At 44.9% G+C, this 22,739-nt stretch overlaps 1 protein-coding gene and 1 long non-coding RNA gene across 5 annotated transcripts in view; one reads left to right on the top strand and one right to left on the bottom strand.

Annotated features, from left to right (window-relative positions):
• The window catches only part of GALNT7 (polypeptide N-acetylgalactosaminyltransferase 7), a 94,614-nt gene that overhangs the window by 12,813 nt on the left and 59,062 nt on the right, over nt 1-22,739 (bottom strand). Inside the window, exons 3-7 of one of the 2 annotated variants that reach the window (XM_074355744.1) lie at nt 9,623-9,789; nt 5,692-5,822; nt 5,355-5,434; nt 3,298-3,480; nt 29-146 (exon numbers count right to left, since the gene is read on the bottom strand). In XM_074355744.1, coding sequence (XP_074211845.1) covers nt 29-146; nt 3,298-3,480; nt 5,355-5,434; nt 5,692-5,822; nt 9,623-9,789 — 679 coding nt within the window. Of the gene's footprint in view, nt 1-28; nt 147-2,967; nt 3,151-3,297; nt 3,481-5,354; nt 5,435-5,691; nt 5,823-9,622; nt 9,790-22,739 lie in introns of both variants that reach the window. The other variant, XM_074355745.1, reaches the window with a different exon arrangement.
• LOC123613719 (uncharacterized) lies at nt 9,746-22,003 on the top strand. Of its 3 annotated transcripts, none has more exons than XR_012503497.1 (5): nt 9,752-10,037; nt 14,435-15,803; nt 16,301-16,813; nt 18,268-18,642; nt 19,386-22,003. It is a non-coding gene; the product is annotated as an uncharacterized LOC123613719 (long non-coding RNA). The 3 variants fall into 3 exon arrangements; XR_006721128.2 differs by having other exon boundaries at nt 9,761-10,037; nt 16,301-16,365; XR_012503496.1 differs by having other exon boundaries at nt 9,746-10,037; nt 14,435-16,813.

Below are 22,739 nucleotides of genomic sequence, written 5' to 3'. Positions count from 1 at the left end.
AACTGCCCTTGTTTAAAGGGAATGTTACCTTGTATGAGATCTCGAAGTTTTCCCCACCCCAAATCTGGAGACCTGGATCATACAGACCCAGTTCAAAGAAGAAGTCTCGTTCAATGGCAAATAATCCTCCAGCCATGGCCGGGGACCTAAGGAAAAGAAACACGGCGATGACTTTTAAAGACAAGCCCCCGACACCACTTCACCAACAGACAACAGTCTAAATAATGCACAGGAGAGATGAAACTGATGGCCAAACATTAAGAAATTATAAAGCCTTCACAAAACTATCTGTTCATAATTCCTTAAAAAATTTACTATAATTTTTGACAGAAATCACATTACAGTTCATTACAAATTAGAGCATTCCATCATCTCGCCATTAGAGGGCGCCCGGGTTCCTTTGCTGAACTCAAAATTAAGCCTGTAGAGTTAAGTTAAAATAGAATTTCCTCTTTCACTCCTACAAATACTGAGCCGGGCAGCTGTGGTCTGCTAACCACTCCCCCAGTGATTTATGAGTCATTCTGGGATGAGCAAAACCATACGCCATGGAAGCAGTCTCTCATTTTTTAATTTTATAGCTCAGGGGTTTGCCAAATACGGGTGTAAATCACAGGAGAACAGCCACGGTTCATTCAGAGTTTGCAAATGTAGCGCAGAAGTGACACAGGAGAATCAGACATAGCCATTTACTGTGTCAGGGGTGGGGATGCCAAAGGGTGGCTGTGGGCTTCTTTTCTTGAGGGGAGGATTAGGGTTATTTATTTATTTATGTATTCATTTACTTATTTAAATGGAGGCGCTGGGGATTGAACTCAGGACCTCATGCATGCTGAGCATGCACTCCACCACTGAGCTAAACCCCTCCCTCCTCTGTGGGGCTTCTTCAGTGGGATCTTGAGTTGGGTACTTTTTAGGGACAAGCCACTCCCATCGTGAGGAGAAGCCACGGGGAATAATCCTCATCCTGTTTCCCCTGGTCCCCGGGAACAATCAATTATCACTGCATCTGATTCTCACCTTCATCATCACATCTAATGTTCAATCTATCACCAATGCCTGCTGACACTACCTTGAACATATATCCGGAATTTACTTCTTCCCAGCGACACTGCAGTCATCTGAGACCAAGCACACTAACCCCTGACTGGTCCTCCGCTCTCCTCTGCCCAGTCTGAGCCTGGTCATGGGCTCAAGAGGGACCCACGGGATGCCAGACTTCTCCTCTCCCGGGCACGGCTGGCTCCGTGGGTCCAGGGCTTCACGGCTGGAACACGCCCAACTCCCCTCTGTCCCAGGGCCCTCATGTCCGCTGTCCCTTCCTGAAATGTCCCTCTTCCTCCCACACAGGGCTTGGCCTCGAAGGCACTGCGGGCTGCACGGACCATGTGGCTTTTCATCACCCCATGCATCACACCTGCAGCTCCAGGGTTGTTCGTGTAGTTAAGAGTTTAATTTCTGCCTCACCCAGTGCACTGTAAGTGCCACGAGGCAACATGCCTTTTTAAAATTCACCCCCAGAAAACTGGGCCTGGCACATTGTAAGCACTTATTAAGTATTAAATAAATAATGAATCAAGTGGTATTTTCAGTATTAAAAGGAAATCACGTCAGGGGAAAGCCACTCTCTTACAACGCTTTCCTTCCTGTGTGCTGCCTTGCACTAAGCAGCAGCATCACACTTTTGGTTGTATTTTCACACCACATTTATTCAATTGTCACTTAACATTCTTCTACAATAGCTACGTCTTTTTGATCTTTAAACATATTCCCGCTTAGTATATATTTGAAAATGTATCTTAACACGAAAACCAGTGAGTTATTTTAAGGGAAACTTTCCTTAAATTTTTCTAGCACTTAAAAAAAATTCTCTTCACTAGCCCATGGAATTGGCAGAAATATAACTGTCATCATCACCCCTTATTTTTACCTCCCAGAATTATTCGCAAGTCAGGTTAAGCGGGTAAGCGGTTGGCTCCTGGACAATTTTTGAAAAAGGATTTCAAAGAGGAATTTGGAAAGTGTCAAATAAAGCTGAAAGTTGTATAATTTCCTTATGTTTGCCATTTCAGTATCTTGGTATCACGACATGCCCAAATCCCACCAACTTTTTGCAGGACATTGGAGACACCTTCCCCAAACTCAGTTCAAACATTATCAGTAGCGTAACAAGGAGAGAGACCAAAAGCAGAACCATAAGATCAGAAAAATAAAGTCAGACACATTGAGACGCCTACCCTAACATTTAAGCAGACTTTTTAGTTGGGGCCACTCTTCTGAAAGACAGTAAAAAGCTCCAGTGAAAAGACCAAAAAGCAGAGAATAGCATAAATTGTTCTATTTGATGAAGTCACAAGAAGGGAGAAAGGCTGATTTTGGAATAAAGTTTTCTTTTACTCAAGTGCTCTCCTGAGAATAAAGTAAGAGAGGATTCCATCTAACATTTCCCAGAGTCATGGACTGTTTCCATCAGATTTAACTGGTGCAAAATTAGTATTTAAGAGTTAGCATGTAAAACAAAAGGAGGAAAAAAATCCCTCTTGCTACTGCCTTTCATTGTTAACACTACCCCCCAGGTATCAGAGTGGATATAAAACTTGGATTGTAAGTAATTTAATGCATCTTAAACTTACAGATTGACATTACTGTCAAAAGAACACAATTTCACATCTAGTCTACTAGGACAGGATGACAAAGATTTTTTTTTTTTCTTTTTCACTTGAATTTGGAACTAACGCTACATAACATCCCCCCCTCCAAGTGGAGCTTGTTTCTAAGGAAAAAGCAACCACAAAGCAGCAACTGTGAATTTAAACGTCTGAAATAGCGCCAAGAAAGAAACCCTTTCAGAATCTGAGTCAGCATCTACAGTTTTAAGAAGAATTTTTTTTTTTAGCTCTGCAAGAGGTTAATAGGTTAGCAGCAACCGGAGAGAAGAAAAAAACATGTAAGTGATTTAGTGATTACCGATATGGTTCAGTTTTTGTCTTTCTCATTCTCTTCTCTCGAGGGGTCAGAGGCACCCGTTTCCAGAGCATGCTCCAATCCCACACTCCTCGGGCATACCCATCTTCGTCACCACCCCCTTGGGGCACAATTTCATATGTGTTGCCATTTATGACATCGATAATCGGCACAGTGCAAATGGTTCTGGGTGGGGTTGGTGGTGGCAGCAAAGATGAAATGGGAAGGCATGTGTGGACCCACGTGTTTACATGAGGACACAGGGGAGGAAAAAAAAGAAAACAAGGACTTAGATAAACATTCCGCAGAAGAAAATGAAGTCGCAGTCTTTACCGATAAGGTTCAGTTTTATGCTTTCTTTTGGCCTTTTCCTTGTGGCTTAGAGGAATACGTTTCCAGAGTAAACTCCAGTCCCAGGCCCCTCTGGCAAAACCATCTTCGTCCCCACCTTGCTGCGGTTCAATGGAATAATCATTGCCATCTATGTAATCTATTAGAGGCACAGTACACGTAGTTCTGAAACATTTACAGAAAACGGAAAAGCATTTAGGAACCCAACACTCACCAGTCCAACATGCCTAACTACATGATCTCTTTTTATTGTGGGTATTCCCCTCCCTCCCCACTAGGGGACTTTAATATCCAGTGGGAAACAGGAGTGGCGCCTTCGAACATCAAAGGGGCCGTCTTCCTAAGGGAAGGACAGAGGAGACTCCCTTGGCTGACAGGCAACTGTCAGGGACAAGGAGCATGTCTTCGAACTTAACAGTGTTTCCTCATTTTCACTTCGGTCCTGGAGGTAATGTGCTCTTGGGAGTTCTGCATTATCTGCCAGCTTTCCCTGCCTGTTACTTTCCCTCCATTAAAAATGTGTGGTGGGGAGAGGGAACCAGCCCCACTCTCGGCGATGCTCCCAACCCTCCGCCGCCGTCTACCTCTGTGGAGGCAGTTATCATGAAAACTGGTTTCTGTACATGGACTTCACTTTCTTTTCCTACTCCTTTTATGGCCAAAACACCCTAGCTTTTACTGCAAAAAAAAAAAAGAAGTCCTGTATTGTATTCCTGCTTTTTTAAAAAAAGAAAAAAAATCCGCAACCCCGCTGAAGAACTTAAATAGTGGCCTGAGTATTTGGAGCACAAAATACGTATCCTTTGGGCTTGGAGAGAATGCCAGGTCCACGTGACTGATCAGGTTCAGAGCCAGCTCTTCAAAGATAATCAGGGCCCAGCTTGTTCCAATGCTCATTTTCTCAGGAAGAAAAATGCGTTTTTTATAGCCACGTCAAGGTGCTTTTTAGATGTTTAGAAACCATGGAGAAGGGGGAAATCTACAGGGCTTAGAATACAGAGGGTGCTTTATTCCCTCCAGACTGTGGGCCCCCCGGGGGCCAGGGGAGGGTCCCAGTGGGGAGACACAGGACCCTGCAGAAAACTGCCCTTCACCACCCAGGACTGCCAGTTGTCACCTGCAGAGGTGAAGGCTGGTTATCTTTCTTCACTTCTCGTGATTCTCAGATTTCTAAGTAGTACAGTGGTAAGTGTCCCAGAGAGATCTGAGTTGGACAGTTTACCGGTTATCTGATTTGGGGCAAATTAATTAATTTCTCTAAGCCTCAGCATCCCCTCCAGTACAATGGAGCTAATTACAGCTGTCTTGCAGAGCTGCTGTGAGGATTAAATCAGACAGCACGTGAAAACCATTTATGGTAAATCCTCTGTTGACTGAATCCTCCAAAGCTCTTCCTCTGACTCACGCCACTGCCACAGGAACACGTCTTAAATTTCCTAGATTCTGAAGCAGTCAGAATTCTGGACTACATGCAGGGAAGGCTTTGGGACCTCAGAGACGGATGCTAACTTTTCTGTAACTAGAATGGTGGTCACACGTTTCCATAGGACAGCTGCCTACTTCACTTTAAAGGTCTGGTGGGAACCTAAAGCCTTGACGCAAGTAACACCTAGTCCTTATTATGTAAAACAATCATTTAAAAGGGCATAAAAGAAGCAATAGGCTTACTTTCAAAGTATGCTCCTTCAAGTCTTTAGATTATTACCACAGTAGGGAGGGAGCAGTTACTATCACTCTTAGAGAAAGCTTCTGGAGCTAGAGGAAGTCTCTTCAGAAACCCAACCACACGGGATTCTGGGTGAGACCCCTGGGGTTGCCCCAAATGCCTAACTGCCCGCATGTGAACTGGCCCCAAGCACCTGACCAGCTACACCCGGAATGACAACTAGCTGGAAGGTAACACTCAAAACACAGCCTGATGCACTGAATGGGACGGGAATCAGAAGAATGAGAATATGATTTGTCCTTCTAGGATGAGGTTTACTTTTCCACCAGGAAAGTAAAAAAAAAAAAAAAAAAAAAAAGCAGGGCAATGTTACCTGTCCTTAGATATGGGGGCTACGAGTGGTGCGTACCAGTTAGCTGCCACCTCACAGTGGGCATCAAGGTATATTAAAACCTTAAAGAAAAAAGAGGCAGAGTGAAAGAGCACTCCTCACACACGGCGCATCACACATCACACGCGAGTTAAGATGAGACATCTGTGCACACTGGCGTCGAGCCAACTTCAATATATAAGCTATCTGTTTAAGCCAGCATTTTCACTTCAATGAGGAAAAACATTAAAAACCCAAAGGGTACTTAAAAATGCATCTGATCCTCTGGTGACCAAACCCAAAATGGTGACATATATTATAGGTATCAAACGTTTCCTACCTGTCCAAGTTTAGCCTTCTGGGCACCGATGCTTCGAGCCTGAATTAAACCTTCTCTTCTCTCGTTTCGAAACACCTTTACTAGGCCATTCCACAGCTTAATATATTCATCGAGTTTTCCTTTTAAGTGTTCTATGAATAAAACAACTCAATCAACATTACGAATTGTATTTATGTCTATAAACCAGTTAAACTAGTACTTTTCTCAAGAAACAAGGACAGGCACAGGTGCTTTGGGCAGTCGATCATTCACACAGACCAGGCTGAATGCAGTCGACAGGGAAGTAAGGTGAAGTGTATTATTCCAGCTAAATTTTGAGCATAATATGCCTACAGAGAATTACATGGCCTCAGAATTATCAAACATCTCTCTAAACATGAAATAAATGAGGACTAAGAAATGCCAACTGACATGAAACTTAAAAAAAATCACATTCAAATATCATATCTAGAAGCTTTTGGGCGCAAGAGTTTGTTTGCTTTCGGTGGAGGCAACGGTTCAGTATTTCTGAAGACGTCCTGCCCACACATAACAGTACAGGACTTCACTGGAATCCACACAAGGGACAGGTTAACATTTGTTTCTGAACCCTCTTCCCATTACAATCAGTGTTGAAGGGTGTAGTGTTGGTGTGATGATCAATACAGTTCCCATCAAGTTAGAAAATAACAATAAAAGGTCCCATTTTTCTGTATTTTAAGCATCTAGTGTGTGTGTGTATGTGTACCTGTATCTGTACATATTTATAAATATTTACACATGTATAATAAATACACATAACATTTACACATAATAAATAATATATATGTAAATATATAATATTTGCAATTTGACAGAGGAAATTTTGTGTTATCAAGACAAGATATATTTGCCAAAGTTTCCATCTTGGCTTCCCAGCTGCAACAGAACAGTTTTGTTTGTATCACTATGAGCCCATAAAATTGGCTCATCACAGCCACAGCTAATTCCTGGATCCTTTCTTGAAGACACAAAAATTATTTTTAAGTTGTTCAAAATTTTGGCCCATGAATACAAAAACAAATTAAAAAAAAATAGATGTATTTAATGATGAGCTGGTGGTTAAATGGGCAGATCAGGCGGTACACTTAATATCTGACTCATTTTTAAGGAGCTTATAATTAGCAACACACTCACACACGCCCACATGTGGGAATCCAAAATTGAGAAGAAAAAAATTTCCTTTCTCGATTTTGGCGTCCAGTTTTATTGAGAATTATAAATAAAATTCTCATGCTGAATTACAAACTCTCCCCAGGAAGTCTTGGTAATTTTCCCTTCAATGTAACTTTTTTTGTTTTTTTTTAAAGCTCAGTACAATCCTAATTTTTTTTTTTTAAAGCCCCTTCGGAATTACATTAGGTATTTTTTGGATACATAATACAAATAAACCTAAATTGTTACGGCCAGAAACGAGTTGATGGCCTGCTCTTCAAATTTAGATTCTTGGTTAAGATGACTTGGGCTGCAGAGGGGAGGGGTCTCACTGCAGTGGACAGGCCACTGTCCGGGACCTTGACCATCTCTGCTCCGGGGATGATTATCCTCCCCCGCCCGCGACCGCAACCTGGGCCACGTGACTTGCTGTGGCCAATGAGAGGCCGGAGGAAATGACGCTACATTTGTGAGCGGAAGTGCTCCCCCAGCCTCCATCCCTGAGTCTTGCACGGAGGATGCGGGTCCTGCAGCTCTCTGCCTGATGCTCAGGTGGGCAGGAGTGTACACTGTCCAGAGGCCCCAGACCTTTGAGTCTTGAGGGTACTGCAACTTCCAGAAACCCAAGGGATCTCAGCAGCCAGCTCTTTGGTGAGGCTTTATATTATTTAGTTCAGTATTTTGCCTTTAAAAGAAAAATTATAACTCAAAGTTTTAACTACTGAGTATACTGGGGAAAGAAAACAACCCAAGTTTTCACTCAAGTCAGATTTACCCAAAGCTATGTAAATTTTACTTAGGATAGGACTGACAAATGTCACCGTTGTTTTGAAACTGGAAAGAGTAATTAAAGACCTTCTGTGCTTCTGTCCGGGGTAGCCCCAACCAACGACTCCACACGCTATAAGCTAAGCAGACCCTGCATGTAGTTGCATTTAATTTTAATTTTAAATTTTTTAAATGGAGGTAGTGGGGATTGAACCCAGGATCTCTGTAACTGCTTTTAAAATATGCTACAAGAGACTGTGTGACTATTAGAGATTTGTAACAAGAGAAGCACTGATCACAAAAAAATTAAAGTAAAATGGACAAAAAACTTAAGCCCCAAATTTTGTTCTTTTCTTAAGCCAAACAAGAAAGCAAGATCTTAGAATGGCATACCTCTTCTGGTGTATCTTCATTTTTTTTTTCCCAAGGCTTTACTAAGCTTTTACCTATATTGATAACATGGGAGTTCTTAAAAATCAGTACAACCATAGACGTGAGATTCCTCCAAGTTATTTTTGTAGATTTAAGTTTTGCTAAATCTAAAACACTGTCGGTACCAACAATATCACTTGAAAACATATTCTCAAATATTTATCTTGAGACAGGAGTAGTATTCTTAATGAAAATTTTCCTGTTGTAGAAAATTACACCTGAGATGTCTGCGTTAAAGGCATTTGATAGGACTGAAAATTTGAAAGTTACACATTCTCTGCTGTAATTAAAAATGATTAGTTGAAAAAGAAGTGATTAGTTGTACAAAGAGGACTGGAAAGGAAGCAGGCCACATTTCTATTTCTTCTCCACACTAATGTGTCTGTACAAGACCAAGGTTCTGGCAGTGCCCTTGCAAAACCAGCAGACGTAACAGACTGGGCGAGTTCTAAAGTAAGCCTTGGAGGAAGCTTCTGTAAAGCCACTTTGAACAGTATCTTCATGCCGCCCATGTTTTGACTTCTTTTCTGACATTATTCTCACTGGCATCACTGCTTGTGCACAGAAATTCTCTGTAAAACTCATTTGCCAAAAAGCAAATATCCTATTGTCATTGAGGAGTCTGAGCTCTCTGGTCAATTTTCAAAGGTTTCAGTTAAGTTTTGTGACAAGCAAAGAGGAACACATGACCATCCAGACCTGGGTCTCAGCAGCACAGTTGCAAGCTGATTTGGGCCTGAGCTCTAGCATTATCTATCCTTTGATACTTATGCCATTAAGAAGATATATTCAGCTTATAATAATGGATCTATATGAAGAAAAAGAGTTAACTTAAAAAAAACCACTTATCTGGAAAATCAGTGCTCAATCGCTCTCTTGCCAAGTTGAACCAAGACTAACCAATGCCCCTCAAATGCTTTTAGAGCTCACTCCTTAAAAGGAGTAAAAAATAAAACAGTTTCCTTCTATTCAATATCCTAAATCAAATACAGAACAAAATAAGCTTTAGTAGACACTTTCTATTATAAATAAAAATAATCCACGGATTCTGGTCAAATTCAATATTTGTATCATCATTCAAATGCAAACTACAAGCTATCAAACAGGTGTATAGACTTCAGCTTGACAACTGTGGATGGAGCGCTGGGTGGCATTACATTGCGTTTTTTTCAGTCGTTCAATAAATTACCTCCATGATTACATTTTTATAAAATCCGAGGCCCCCCAAATTGGTATGGTATAAGGCTGTGGATAAATACACTGACTTACGATTCTCTAGATTTGGACAAAACTGTTAATGACTACCTCTATGATCACTGGCAAGTTATTAACATCTCTCAGCCTTAAGTGCAAAATGAAGATGAGCAATACCCGTCACAAGGATCACTGTCAGAACTGAACAAAGTCAGTCACAAACGGTGCTTGGCACGGTGCCAACCTGGTAGCAGGTGCTAGCAACAGAAGCTAATGATTAATTTCTACAGGCTATTTTGAAATCACATTTTTGCAATTGTTCACAATTAACTTACAGGCAAAATGTCAATTCTACAGCCATTACCTTTGTTACTGAAATCATCAATTAACACGATTTCCGCCAAGTATTTCCTTGGAGTCCTTTTAATTACGCTGTGGACTGTTCTCATGAGGGTGGACCACCCCTCGTTATGGAACACAATGACGACGCTGGCCGTCAGCAGGTTTTCATCGTAATGCCAATACTTGCACCTGCAAAAGGAACATTTCATCATGTTTATTTGGAGGTAATCTACAGTGCTGGGTTCCAGACTTCCTATGACTGCTTTCTGATTGGATTAAACATTACTGACTTAACGAAGGTAAGTGAATGAAATACCACATTTTACAGTTTAACAGAAACCCAAGGTAGAAGATGGAAGCTGCTGTGAGATGAAGTGACTGCTACTTGGGCTACTTCCTCACCAACCAGCACTGCTTGGGACAAAGAGGACTAAGAGGTGAATTTATGTGTCTCAGCTGGGGGTGACATTAAGGTTTGATTTCCATGACTTTGAACTCAGTTTATTTTCCGTTTTAGAACTCAAGCTTCTGGTGCAAGGGACTTATTTCACTTGCTGTGAATAAACCAATGTAGAACTGTGTTGGAAAGCTGTCCTCTTCCAATATGGCTAAAACATTCAGATAAAAAAAATCAGATGGGCTGAACTGCGGCACATGGCAGGCGTTCCAAAATTAACTGCCGAATGAATAAACAAAGTTCTCATAGTGTTTAGAATTCCTAGATTGGCTGAAGAAGGGTCTTTAACTGTTTTACACAAGATTACTTGAAACAACTGTTGCAGGAATAAAGTTGCCAGCAGTCTTTTTCAAATTGGAAGGAAACCCAAAACGAGGCCTGATAAAGACTCAGAGAACCAGGGAAGGCTCAGTGAACTTCACAGAACCATGATACACTCTCTCTCTCTCTCTCTCTCTCTCACACACACACACACACACACACACACACACAAACACACACACACACACAGAGTCAGCCCTCTGTATCTTTGGGTTCTGCATCAAAAATATTGGGAAAAAAATTCCAAAAAGCAAACCTTGAATTTGACATGGCAACTATTTACATAGCATTTACATCGTAGTAGGGATGATAAATAATCTAGAGATGATTTAAAGTATTTGGGAGGATGTGCACAGGTTATATGTAGATACCACGTCATTTTATATAAAGGACTCAAGTATCCATGGGTTTTTGGTGTCCTTAGGGGTTCTGGAACCTGTCCCCGTGGATACTAAGGTACAGTTGTATGTATGTAATGCATATACAGACATGTGTGTATATATGTATGTGTGTGTATGTACACGCGCACACATACTAGTTTCCGTTTGGTTACAGGAAAAGAGCAAGATAGGAAGAACAAGGCAGACTAATGAGAACAAGTTGAGACCCACGTTTTTTTCTGCAGGAGTTAGTTTTCAGAACCAGCATATGGAGCCTATTACCTTCTCCTTCATAAGTGGAAGGGGAAGATTTTTTTTTAATCCCAAAGCTTTTCATGAAGTAGTAAATAAGCCTTTCCCCAAGATTAAATTTAAAACTATAAAAGCAGTAATTCACATTAGCAGCTTGATGACTTATACCAGCATCTGTAATGGTACCATTATCTAAAAGAGGACCTGGTCCAACACAGATGCAAACAACTTCTCCAGGTGTAATATATTTTCCTTTCAAAATTCTTCTGAACTGTCCATGTTCTTAGAGGTGGTTTTTACAGAAAGGCAGACTGAAGATGGAATCCTTGTAATCTTATTTCTTACATCTGCACTTTCTTGTTAAGTGAGTATTAAGCACTGGCTGTGTTCGGAGCTAGGCACTGGAGCTCCAGCAGCGAGGAAGACAGACATGGTCTCCGCCCTCATGAAGCCCACGGTCCTGCAGGGTAGGCAAGATGTGTGCGCTTCCTCTGGGTGTGTCAGCGGGGAAACCACGGTGCATGTGACAGGTGGACCTCACTTAGCCTCAACACAGGTGGTCAGGAAGGTATCCTGGAGCCATGAGGTGAGGATGAGACCAGAAGGATGATTTTAAAAGGTACTGGGACCAAAGAAGTGGGGAGGGAGTGGGGAGGAAAACATAAAAACACAACAATGAATTGCATGCATATGATTCCAATAAAAAAAATGAATAAATGGAGGGTCCATATCTTTGGGAAATATAATTAAAATATGAAAAGAACTGAAGAGGAAAAGTTACAAAGGTGGGCATTTGCAGGATAATAGCAAATCCCAGCAGATGCCTATAATGCGCCAGGCACTATCCCATGTGCTTCATTTCTGTTAACATAGTTAACCTCCCAACATCACTATGCGGTTAGTACAGTTAATGCCCCATTTTACAGATGAGAGGACTGAGGCTCAAAGGTACATGATTGCCTAACAAGTGATGTTGGGAAAGCTGGACAACCGCATGTGAATCAATGAAGTCAGAACACTCCCACACACCATACACAAAAATAAACTCACAGTGGTTTATGCATAAATCTCTATGCCCTTGCCTGGGAATTGTCCCTGCAAGATGCTCAGGACTGTAAGCTCATTAAGGGCAGGACCCTCATCTGTTCTGCTCGCCACCATCTGACATGGAGTCGCTGCTCCATTAATGTTTACTGAATTGGGGATATTTTTGAAATGTCTCTAGATGTGTTTTCTCCCCTCAGTAGTGTCCATCCCACAGGCCTCCTATTTTGAGGTACTTTCAAGAATAAGTAGGTCCATATGGCAGGTGGGGGAGGGAAGGACAGGGGAGGCAGGCGCTCTTCCCGTGGGGAGAGGTGGAAAATCTGGAGGAAAGAAGAAGAGGACAGGACACAGTGAAAGCGGGTGGAAGGAGGGGCTTCAGGGGAGACGCCCGGTGGGGAGGCTGCAGCACAGAGCAGGAGCGATGGTGAAGTGTGTTCACGCAGGGAGAGCGATGACCGTCTCCCTCCCACCTCTTCTCTGCCGTCTCCTTGGCTCCAGATGGAGCCAGAGAGCCTACAAGTTCCCACCGGCTGTCAGCAGCAGAGTTAAGATCCAGGGCTGCCAGGAGTCATGCTGGAAGGGGTAAGATGAGGGACGTGCGGTGAGGCTACAAGGTGGGAGGCTTAAGCCAAGGACTGGCCCTGGGGGCTCAGAGGATCCCTGGTGCCAGTGAGCCAAAGCGGAGACGAGTGCCCACAGCGGGGCAGGTGTGTGGAGGGACGCTCAGTCCTGAGGGCAGCCGGTGAGACAGGTCAGTGCACCTTGGGGCCAGGGGCACCTCACTTGGCCAGGAGTAGGCAGCAGAGATGGATGGGACAGGCCAGGACCACCGCCAACACCTCAAGGACACATGACCCTCCTGGCCTGGATGCTGCAGGAGAGGGAAGGGGTTCCCTTGGAGCACAGAGAGGAGTCTGCACCCCAGGCTCATGGGTGCTGGCCCAGGAGACTTTGAGCCCACGTGAGCCAGGTCACCTTTAATCACAAGCTTTCATTTGCTCCCATCAGCCCGGATGCAGGCTCAGGAGAAAGTTTAGCTCTCTGGCAGCTTTTCTGATCTCCCGTTGGGAGAGGAAGCCACTGGGTGGAGCGCGCAGAGCCTGGACCTGAAGACAGGGCTGAAAGCACACCCCGGTGTTGAGGGCAGAGCCCTGTTCTGCATCATTTCTCTCACTTTACTGGCATAGAATTTGTAATAAGTTCCTAGAGGAAGGAGAGCCAAGGGAAACACAACTCCACATTTAAACGGATGGGTTTTGCTGCAGACTTTTGAGTCATTTCTGCTTTCTGGCACTTTATTTTCCAAGAAAGCTTAAAGTCTCTCTGACATCCAGGACATCGTGCTCCAGCATTATCACAGGACCGCTCTGGCCACAAGCCCTCCCATCCGGATTACTGGCTTGCAGCGACTCAAGCTGCAGGGTTTTTGTTATAGTAATCTCACAGAATATTTCCATGGTAGCTGTGTGGGCCCGGTGAGTGTGTCAGAAGAAAAAATGGGAAAGAAGAATTTTTGTAGTGACTTTTCTGTAACTTAAAAAGCCAAAAATAGATTTCAAAGCCCAAAATGAAATGCCTGTTAACAATTTCCTTCCATTTTCTCTGCCCCAGCTAGTTTTTTTTAATTTTAATTAATTTTTTTATTGAAGTATAGTCAGTTACAATGTGTCAATTTCTGTTATACAGCATAGTGTCCCAGTCAAGCATAAATATATACATGTTTGTTTTCATATTCTTTTTTATTAAAGGTTATTACGAGATACTAAATATAGTTCCCTGTGCTATATAGAATTTTTTTAAATCTATTTTTATATATAGTGGTTAATATTTGCAAATCTCAAACTCCCAAATTTATTCTTTCCAACCCCCTTTCCCCTAGTAACCATAAGATTGTTTACATTGTCTGTGAGTCTGTTTCTGTTTTGCAGATGAGTTCATGAGTGTCCTCTTTTTCTTTTTTAGATTCCACATATAAGATCATATGGTATTTTTCTTTCTCTTTCTGACTTACTTCACTTAGAATGACATTCTCCAGGTCCATTCATGTTGCTGCAAATGGCATTATTTTATTCTTTTTTATGACTGAGTAGTATTCCATTGTAGAAATATACCACAGCTTCTTTATCCAGTCATCTGTCAATGGACATTTAGGTTGTTTCCATGTCTTGGCTGTTGTATATAGTGCTGCTATGAACACTGGGGTGCATGTCTCTTTTTGAATTAGAGTTTACCCCAGATATATGCCCAGGAGCGGGGTTGCTGGATCGACTGATTTCTGCCTGACTCCAGGGCTCAGAGGGCTAACTGTGTTTGGGAAAACTAAGGATGCTGAGCTGAATAGCTGTCTTCAAGTGTCTTTTTTTTTTTTTTTGAAAAGGAAAACACATCCTCAGACAGATGTGTCCACTTAATGATCTGAAACGTCAAACCACAATTCAGAGGAAAAGTCTGGCCGGGAACCCTCGTACTGGACGTGTGTTCTTGCACATCTCCCCAAAACTCCCAGGGGAAGGAGGACTTTCGCAGTGGACCCTCGTCTCACAGATGAGCTTACATGCACACTTGGACTTCACAGAAGCACCAGCCTAAACACCAGTACACCTGAGCTAAAACAAGCACCACTACCAGGAGTAAGGCTCTGGGAGCTTCAGCCTGCACGTAACGATGCTAGGGGCCCGACCCAACACAGGTGTGCGCCTGGAACTTACTCCCCCTCCACTTAGTCCACGAAGGACTCTGAGCAGCTTACGAAGATACACAGAACACAAGAGTACCGCAAACCTTTACAACAGGAGGAGGAAGAGATGGATAAAGAAAGAATGAGGAAACAAAGGAAGAATCAAAAATGAGGTTTTAAAGGTGCACACCAAGGGGCCCAAGGCTCTGTGCACAGTCCTGGCTGCGGCTCACAAAGAATCCACCTGGGGTGGCCCCGCCTGAGGTGGGCAGCAGGGTGGCCCGTGCCCCACCCCACCCCACCCCTACTTCAGCTTGGCTTGAATTTTGTAGCAGGGAAGCCTGGTCAGGACTGTGTTTACCAAAACAGTTGTTTGGAAAAGGTACAATATTCCTGGCACGGAGACCAGATGGGGTTTCTTCTGGGGAGCCTCCTGGTGGTAAACGCAGCGCTGAGTCTTGGGGCTGTGTTCCTGGAGGCTGTTAGTGGAGACCAGTGGCGTCTCACCAAAACACAAGTCAGCGTAACAGTTGTGTGGAGACCACGATGGGAATTTAAGTTCAACACGCATTTGGAAATCACACTTTGCAAACATTCCGGAAATTGTTTACTGAGTCATCTCCTAGTCCCTGTTCCACCACTTACTGAGTGATTACGCCTTCTCCGTGTGCCCAGATTTCAACAAGGAAATCACCTTGGCCACACGGACGACTTGTATTTCCAAATGCAGACCTTTGACCCTGGTAATGACTGGAGGGAAGGTACAAGCTCATGGCGGCAGCGTGGTAACTGCAGGCTGGAGGGAGCAAATCATTTCCCAGCAGAGCGCTGTCAGATGTGGAGGGACTCTCCAGTATCGGCTGTTTAACATTTACTTACGGAAAGTCTCAAATGCTGCCTGATACTAATGTTCCTGCAGGCAAAGTGAGGCCACGTACTGGATCACGTTCTGAAGACTCTCTCAACTGTGAAACTTCGAATGTGGATGTGGGAAAGAACTACATGATGTCCAACAGTCAGCGTTTATTCATTCACAGAACAGGCCATTTCTGGGGCCGGTGAGAACATAGTAAGTATGTTTAGCGATTTATCTTCCTGAAGGCAGTAAGAAGCCAGGTTGCTGGTGTAGTATGTAACATAACTGATAAATGCTTGATAAATATTGTGGAGGAGGAATTCGGTAATACTGCTTCTAGAAATCATTAAAGGAGTCCCCCACTGCCCCTGTATTAACTGAATTCTCTTGACCTCTCTTACGTCTCTGCTTCACTGGAATTTTCCATAAGATCAAACCCTCCCGAGGCTACTGAGTCACCAAAAGTTCATGATCAAAAAGGTGACGCTCAGAGGCGGGAGGAATTCTAAGGTAAGAACTGTGGGGTGCGTTCAAGCTCGCCCTGAAGCAGACAGATGCCTGGAAGTCCCAGACCACAATTCCGGGAAACATTTTTGTTCATTAAACTCTGTGAAGGAACCCAAGGACGGAATGCCGGTGGGATTACAAGTGAGGTGACTCAGTTTGTTACCTTTTCTCCTCAGGAAAGTTTGTTTACTTTCCTCTTTCAGGATGTTTAAAGATATAACTGCTACTTGAGACAACGCAAGTGGCCAGAACACCCCTTGGAAGCTTGGTGAGCACCAAGCTCCTGGGTTTCTAGCAGGTCTGTGGATGGGCCCCGCTCAGGGGAGACTTGCAGACATAGAGAAAAGAAAGAGAAAAGGAAAAGGGCAAAATGAGTCTGGTCTGTGTGGGGGGAGCTGCCAGGGTGGCAGGGACTGGGGTGTGGTGGACGGGGAGAACGGGCCCCAGGGTCATGAAGACGCCACCACGCACGAGGAGAGGCCACCAAGCCCTAGACGTGGCTGCTCCACTGGAGTCCGTCCTGAAATGACCAGTGGCGAGGACGGGGCTGCCAGCTCGCACCGATCACACCGAAACCCTGCCCGGCTGGGAGGTGATTTTCGTTTTCTTCTCTTAAATTTTGTCTTACACAGATGAACTTTCCTCTTTCAGGATGTTTAAAGATATAACTGCTACTTGAGACAACGCAAGTGGCCAGAACACCCCTTGGAAGCTTGGTGAGCACTGAACCCCTGGGCGAGAGGTCTGCCCTGGTCCCTCGTTTCTTACTCAGACCACCCCAGGAAGGCCTCTGTGAGCTAGCATCCCACGTCCCCCACGGAATGGGACCAAGCTCCGCGCTCACTCTGTGGTGGCTTGGCTAGAACGCATCTCTTCTGAGCAGCGAGGGTGCATTTCTAGAAAAGCACAACTATTTATACCCATTTGCATTTTGATTCAATCGTAGGCTATCTGACAAACTGGCAAATTACACTGAAGGGGCCTCTGTGTGTCACTGCTGCCACCTCTGCCCTCCTGACACTGGCTGGTCCTGCAGTCGAATGCCATCTAATCACAGAGCCCTCCAGGAGCCCCCACCCCGCCCCACTGGCCCAGCAGCCGAGGCCTGTGGTTCCCGGGCACACACGCTGCCCGAGGGGAAAGGCCAGCCCACGCGGGTGTGAGAGCTGGCGGGGAAGAAGGCCTCTGTGAGGGCCAGCTGCCAACTTCTGGAGGTTTATAAACTCAAATAGCAAATAGTGCTTCCATGCTCCAGTACAGTGTTTCCAGGATGGCTAAGTATGTTTAATTATCACCATCTTAGAAATAAAGGATTTCAAGTGGTAGAAAAGTTCTACTTCTTCAAAATCCACTGAGAGCCTCAGAAAACCAATCCTAGGTATTCCCAAGCAGTTTAAAAAAAAGAACTCCAGACACTCGGAGGCAACTGAAATACGTTCAATTATGTTAATCAGGGGTTAAAAAAAGGCCTGACCTTTAAATTCCTCTACATACCATTAGCGGCCATCAGTAAAGAGCTGTGTTGATTCAACGCACGAATGACGCTCAGTTCCGCACCGTGAGCCCCTCGGACGGGCCTCGGCAATGCAGACCGCACCTGCTGGGGTCTGCTGCCCGGTTACTGCCAGGGCCCCGGCCCCACTGCTGACCTTTAGTACTAAAGCTTTCATGAAAGAAGGAAGTCATTTCTGCAGGGTCCTCATCTCCTAGGATAGCGCAGTGCAGAAACCATCTTCTCCCTAAAATTTTTATTCACAAAACACTTGTCACACACACACACACACACACAAGGCATTTTTCCCCCCAAGCTGCCAAACTCAAGACCTCAGAAGAGCAATTTAATTGAACCCCTTGGATAAAGTCTCATTTTCTGAAGCGGATGCCAATCTGTGACGTCCTTCTTCCAGGGAGCACCGAGTGCTATCAGGGAGGCCATTGCAGTTTAGAGGGAAGAAGTTTGTATTTACCTCCAAAGTATTCCCACCTTAATTTTAAAGATTTCTCCATGTAATTATCCATATCCTCACGCACTGCCAAGAACAGCTCTCTGCACCTCTGCAGAGTTCTGAGAACCAGTGGCTAACACTTCAGAGGACGTTTTATTCGCGTTTTGTATTTCAGGTTCTAGAAATATGCACACATTTGTGCCACCTTGCTCTCTTTTTCACAGGACTTCTGTAAACAACTTGCCGCACAGCCAGCCGAGGACAGCAGCTGGAGTTTTCGTGGGTCCCACCAGGACATGAAGCCTCTCAGCATCCCGCCTGCATCTGCTGCTCCTCAGAAGTTACCCATGCCTCTTCCCGCGTGACACCGGCTGACCCAGGCCCTGGTCCGCGAGATGGCGTTGTGAGCGTCCACGAGATGAGCGCTGAAGTGAGAACCGGGCAGGGCGCTCTCCCTTGATGTGCTCCTGGGAAGAATTTAAATCACTTCTCTCGAGGAGGAGGGCAGATCGAATCTAAAATTAGTAAGTGTTCCTGATGGAAGTCTCAGCTAGTTACTGGGAAATGCAACAGATTCGATACAGCATCTAACCACTTAGGTAAGTGCTGGGCTGGGGCCCGAGAGCAAGGGACGGCCACATTCACAGGGTCACCAGGGTGTCAGCAATCCAGATTAGGTCCACTCATCAACTGAGACCATTTCAGCACTAAACCTAATAAACACTCCAAGCTGTGCAGGACACCGCCTGGGTTTCCTTGCCTCTGCGCTCACCGCAGCGGCCTCTGCGAGCCCGTCTTGGCATGAGCCCCGCTTCCTCCCCAAGGCCCCTGCAGCAGTGAGACGGTGAAGGAGGTGCGGGGTGAGGCCAGTGGGGGGAAGGATGTGGGGAAGGAGAAAAGAAAGGTGAAGGACAGGGGTGCGTTTAATCACAACGAGGCCAGTTTATTTCTGTAATTTGGAAAAACTTAACATTCTGTGCTTTTTGGTCTTGACATTTCTAAAAGCCATTATCAGATTTTCTTTTCGGCATAAATTAACAGGTAAAAATATTTGGTCCATTAGAATCACCATTACAGTTACTAAGATTTGCATTAACCGTAATGGGGCCCTGGGCACGCTGTCCATCAACCATATACTAATATGTCTGTGGCTAACCTGCGCCCCATACCCAGACACACAGACCCAGGGCAGGGCTCTTTATTACGCCTGGACCCAGTGTCTGTTAACCTGCCTGCTCCCTAAAATGTCTGTGACTCAGAATCCGCACTCGGGACATTTCTGTGTCATCTGCGAACACGTGCAGAGCAGAGAAATGTGACCTGAAACTTGTGTCGTCCACAGGTGGGTGCAGGGCGATGCTCTAACTCTCACACTGCAGACGGCTCCTTTCCACCAGCCTCCCTGCTCTCCCCAGGACGGCTTCCTCCAACCTAGACTTATGCAGAGGCCCTGGCTGCCAAGAGCTGGGACGTTAAGCGACGACACTGAAAGAGTCTCTTTGGAATGGACAACATACCCCTTTTGCTCCTAAGTTGAGAATTTTATTCCCGTAAAGATGTTTCATAAATGATACGACAGATACGACACTGAGATGACTGCTCTCTCCGACGGGCAGACTTTCCTGGTCTTTGCCGCGAGCGGTGAAAAAGCCTGGGACACGGGGATGCCTCCTGCGGCCAGGTCATCCCGGAGAGGCACCTGCTCTTGGGACTTCTGGTTCCTTGTCCGCGAAATGAAGGAATAGTATCAAGCGACCTCTCGGGCCCCCCTTGGCTCTAGAATTCTGAGTCTGTGAAACACTGACCAGAGTACGAGCACGGCTCCTGATGTGTCCCCTTCATCCCCTCTAAAAGCTGCCGGGCGGTTCCGACAGTGGGATCTCAGGCCCTGGTTCCCGACCGGCAGTCTATCTGGATCATGTGAGGAGTTAGACGAAAGCAAAGCACTGGCCCCGGAGGACAGTGATGGAGGCGGCCAAACCAAGAGTTGGGGTGCGGAGGGAAGACCAGGCCACCCCAGGCTTCAGGGGAGCGGGGCACAGAAGCCAGTGCCCACGTCATCCGCGCCACTGCTGGTGGGGACTCACCGTCCACAGGTGTCAGTGTGCTACCCCCTCCCCCCCATCCCGGGGTAGAGGATGCAGGCGTGGGAGCCACACGAGGGAGGGAAGGGAGCAACAAGCTTTTAGGACACAAAACAAGTATCTTATGCTCTGAAACCCATGGATACACGTATATGTTACGTGTGGGCAAAGAACACAACAGACATGCAGCAAACAGTAGTCGCCGCTGGAAGGGGGGTTGGGGACTCAGGTCCTGGTCTTGGTGGCAAAGTGGGTTCCCTCCACCCCCAGAAGCGCATACACCAAGGTTCACGAGAGGCGGCCCTCCTAACAGGGCCGCATCCTGGGGACACTAGTGGGGATGGGCTTGGCGACAGAACAGCTGACTGTCTCCCAGTTAATCTATCCTGGTCCCCTTCCTGCTTCTGGGGAAACCAGAGAATGGTGGGCCTGGAGTCCTGGCCACCAGGCTGAGGTTCTCCCTGCCAGGGCAGGCAGTGACGCGGGCTGGACATGGGGTGCGAGTTCTGCCCCCCACCAAGTACACGGCTGCACTGCTGGGATCACAGCAGCACCTGCCTCTGCACGGACACTGCGTCTCCCGTGACTCCCCAGGAAGAGCCGTCACACCTGGCAGGGGCTCAGGGGCTCCGGGGGTCAGAAGGAGGCAGCACCAAAACTCTGCAGAGCTACAGTGATGACAGCTGGACACCAGCTGCTGGCTGGCTGGTTCTGCTCGGCTTTGCATCTAGAGAAACACGTGGAAGCCTCAGGGGAGATTATAGAAACACAGGAAGAACTACTTTTAAAATAGAAACGAAGGGAGGGGACAGCTCAGTGGCAGAGTGCATGCTTAGTATGCATGAGGTCCTGGGTTCAATCCCCCATACCTCCATTAAGAAAAAAAAAATTATAAAAATAATGGAAAAGACCTTGGTGGACACCTAGTTGAGTGGTTTCCAAAGTGGACTGAGGAGCCCAGGGATTTCACACAGATGTGAGAACCAAGGCACAGAGCTGTTATCTAGGAAACCACTGGAAAAAAGGATTTTGCAGATTCTGCAGCTGAAACGAGCTAAAAACACTGACTGCTTCCTCTTTTTATGGATGAGGAAACTAAGGGTCAGAGCGGACTGTGAGGAGTGAACTCGCACCCTATCAGGACAGAGACACAGAATCAACACCAAAGGTGTGCAACCCACACATTATACTTTATAAAGGACACTGATGAGGAAAATAAGGCTTAATTCAATCGTCTCACAGGGTTGGCTTTGTACTCATGTCCTGGTTACGTCGGCTTTGAGTGAATTCTTCTGATTCCATTGTTTATCTGCTCAAAGTTCTGCAATCCTTAGAATAGAAATAATAAGTGCCTTCTGCTACTCAGCAATGATACAGAAGACTGCTTTTTTAAATGGAAGTGGGGGTGAGAATATCAAAGTATGCCCTCAAGTTGCTGTATTTTCCTCAAACTTAGGACATTTCCTCAAACTTCCTAAAAATTTGGTCCTAAGACATACTTTAACTTTGAAACTTAATTATTTTGTCTATATAAACACTGCCACTAATAAAATACCATTTTTTAATCTGGTAACTTGCCTAAGGGGAAGGTGTTGCATGAACGAGTTTACAGGTGTGCCCAGCCAATGAGCAGGCGGTGCAGAAGCCAACTTGGGTCACCTGAATAGCGTCTGCTCAGATGTTCTCATCACGTTAATGCCACTGACCACATTTTATGGCTCATTTATATGATGTGTTGGTAGCTACCCTAGGCCTATCTCTAGAATTTAGAAAATACAGGTAACTTTTGTGCCTTGTGCTGTGAATTCCTGAAACTCCCAAAGCGATCAATACAAAGTATTGACATAATAAAATATCCAACTAAGAAATTCTTGAACTTTGACTCTCAGGGTCTGAATCCCTATTTTGTCCCATGAGTTTTTTTCTGAATCATTTAAATTATTTTGACGAGGGGGAAATACTCCAAATTTGGAGGCTGGCTGATCACACATTTAAAAACATTTCTGTCCCAGGAATATTAAAGCTGGTCTTCTTTTTTTTTTCCTATTACTTTATCCGTAAGTAATTAGTCTAGAGATAGCACCTCATACTTTCAGGTCATCCACTCTTTTACAGATGTTCTAGCACTTTGATAATATAAAATCAAGTTCTTATTTATCAGATAATTAAAACACAGTTCAATTAAATTTTGGATTAAGTAAGCATTTAATTATGTAAATCTTTGCTAACCATAGAATCGAGTGAAATGATCAATGAATCAGGTAGAAGAGAGCTCCCTGAACTTTATAAAATGATGCTGCATTTGTCGAGGCTCAAACTGGAAGACTGAAGATGACAATTTTTTTTGGAAGAGTCTCATTATGATTTTTATTATTCATCTAGTTTATTCTAAAATCTGTAACAGTGGTTCTCAAAGCAGGATCCACAGATCCGTGGGGGTCCCAAGACACCTTCAGGAGTTTGGTTAGGTCAGAATTAACTTTTCATGAAAATACTAAGACCTCATTATGTTTTCATTGTGTTGACCTCTAATCTGACTGTGGGAAAGCAAAGGTGGATAAAACTGCTGGCACCTTAGCAGAGATCAAGGTGATGGCACCAAAAGGTCCTCG

This window comes from Camelus bactrianus, chromosome 31 (genome assembly GCF_048773025.1).
Source record: "Camelus bactrianus isolate YW-2024 breed Bactrian camel chromosome 31, ASM4877302v1, whole genome shotgun sequence".
NCBI lineage: Eukaryota > Metazoa > Chordata > Mammalia > Artiodactyla > Camelidae > Camelus > Camelus bactrianus.
This window is presented reverse-complemented; position numbering and strand designations above follow the sequence as displayed.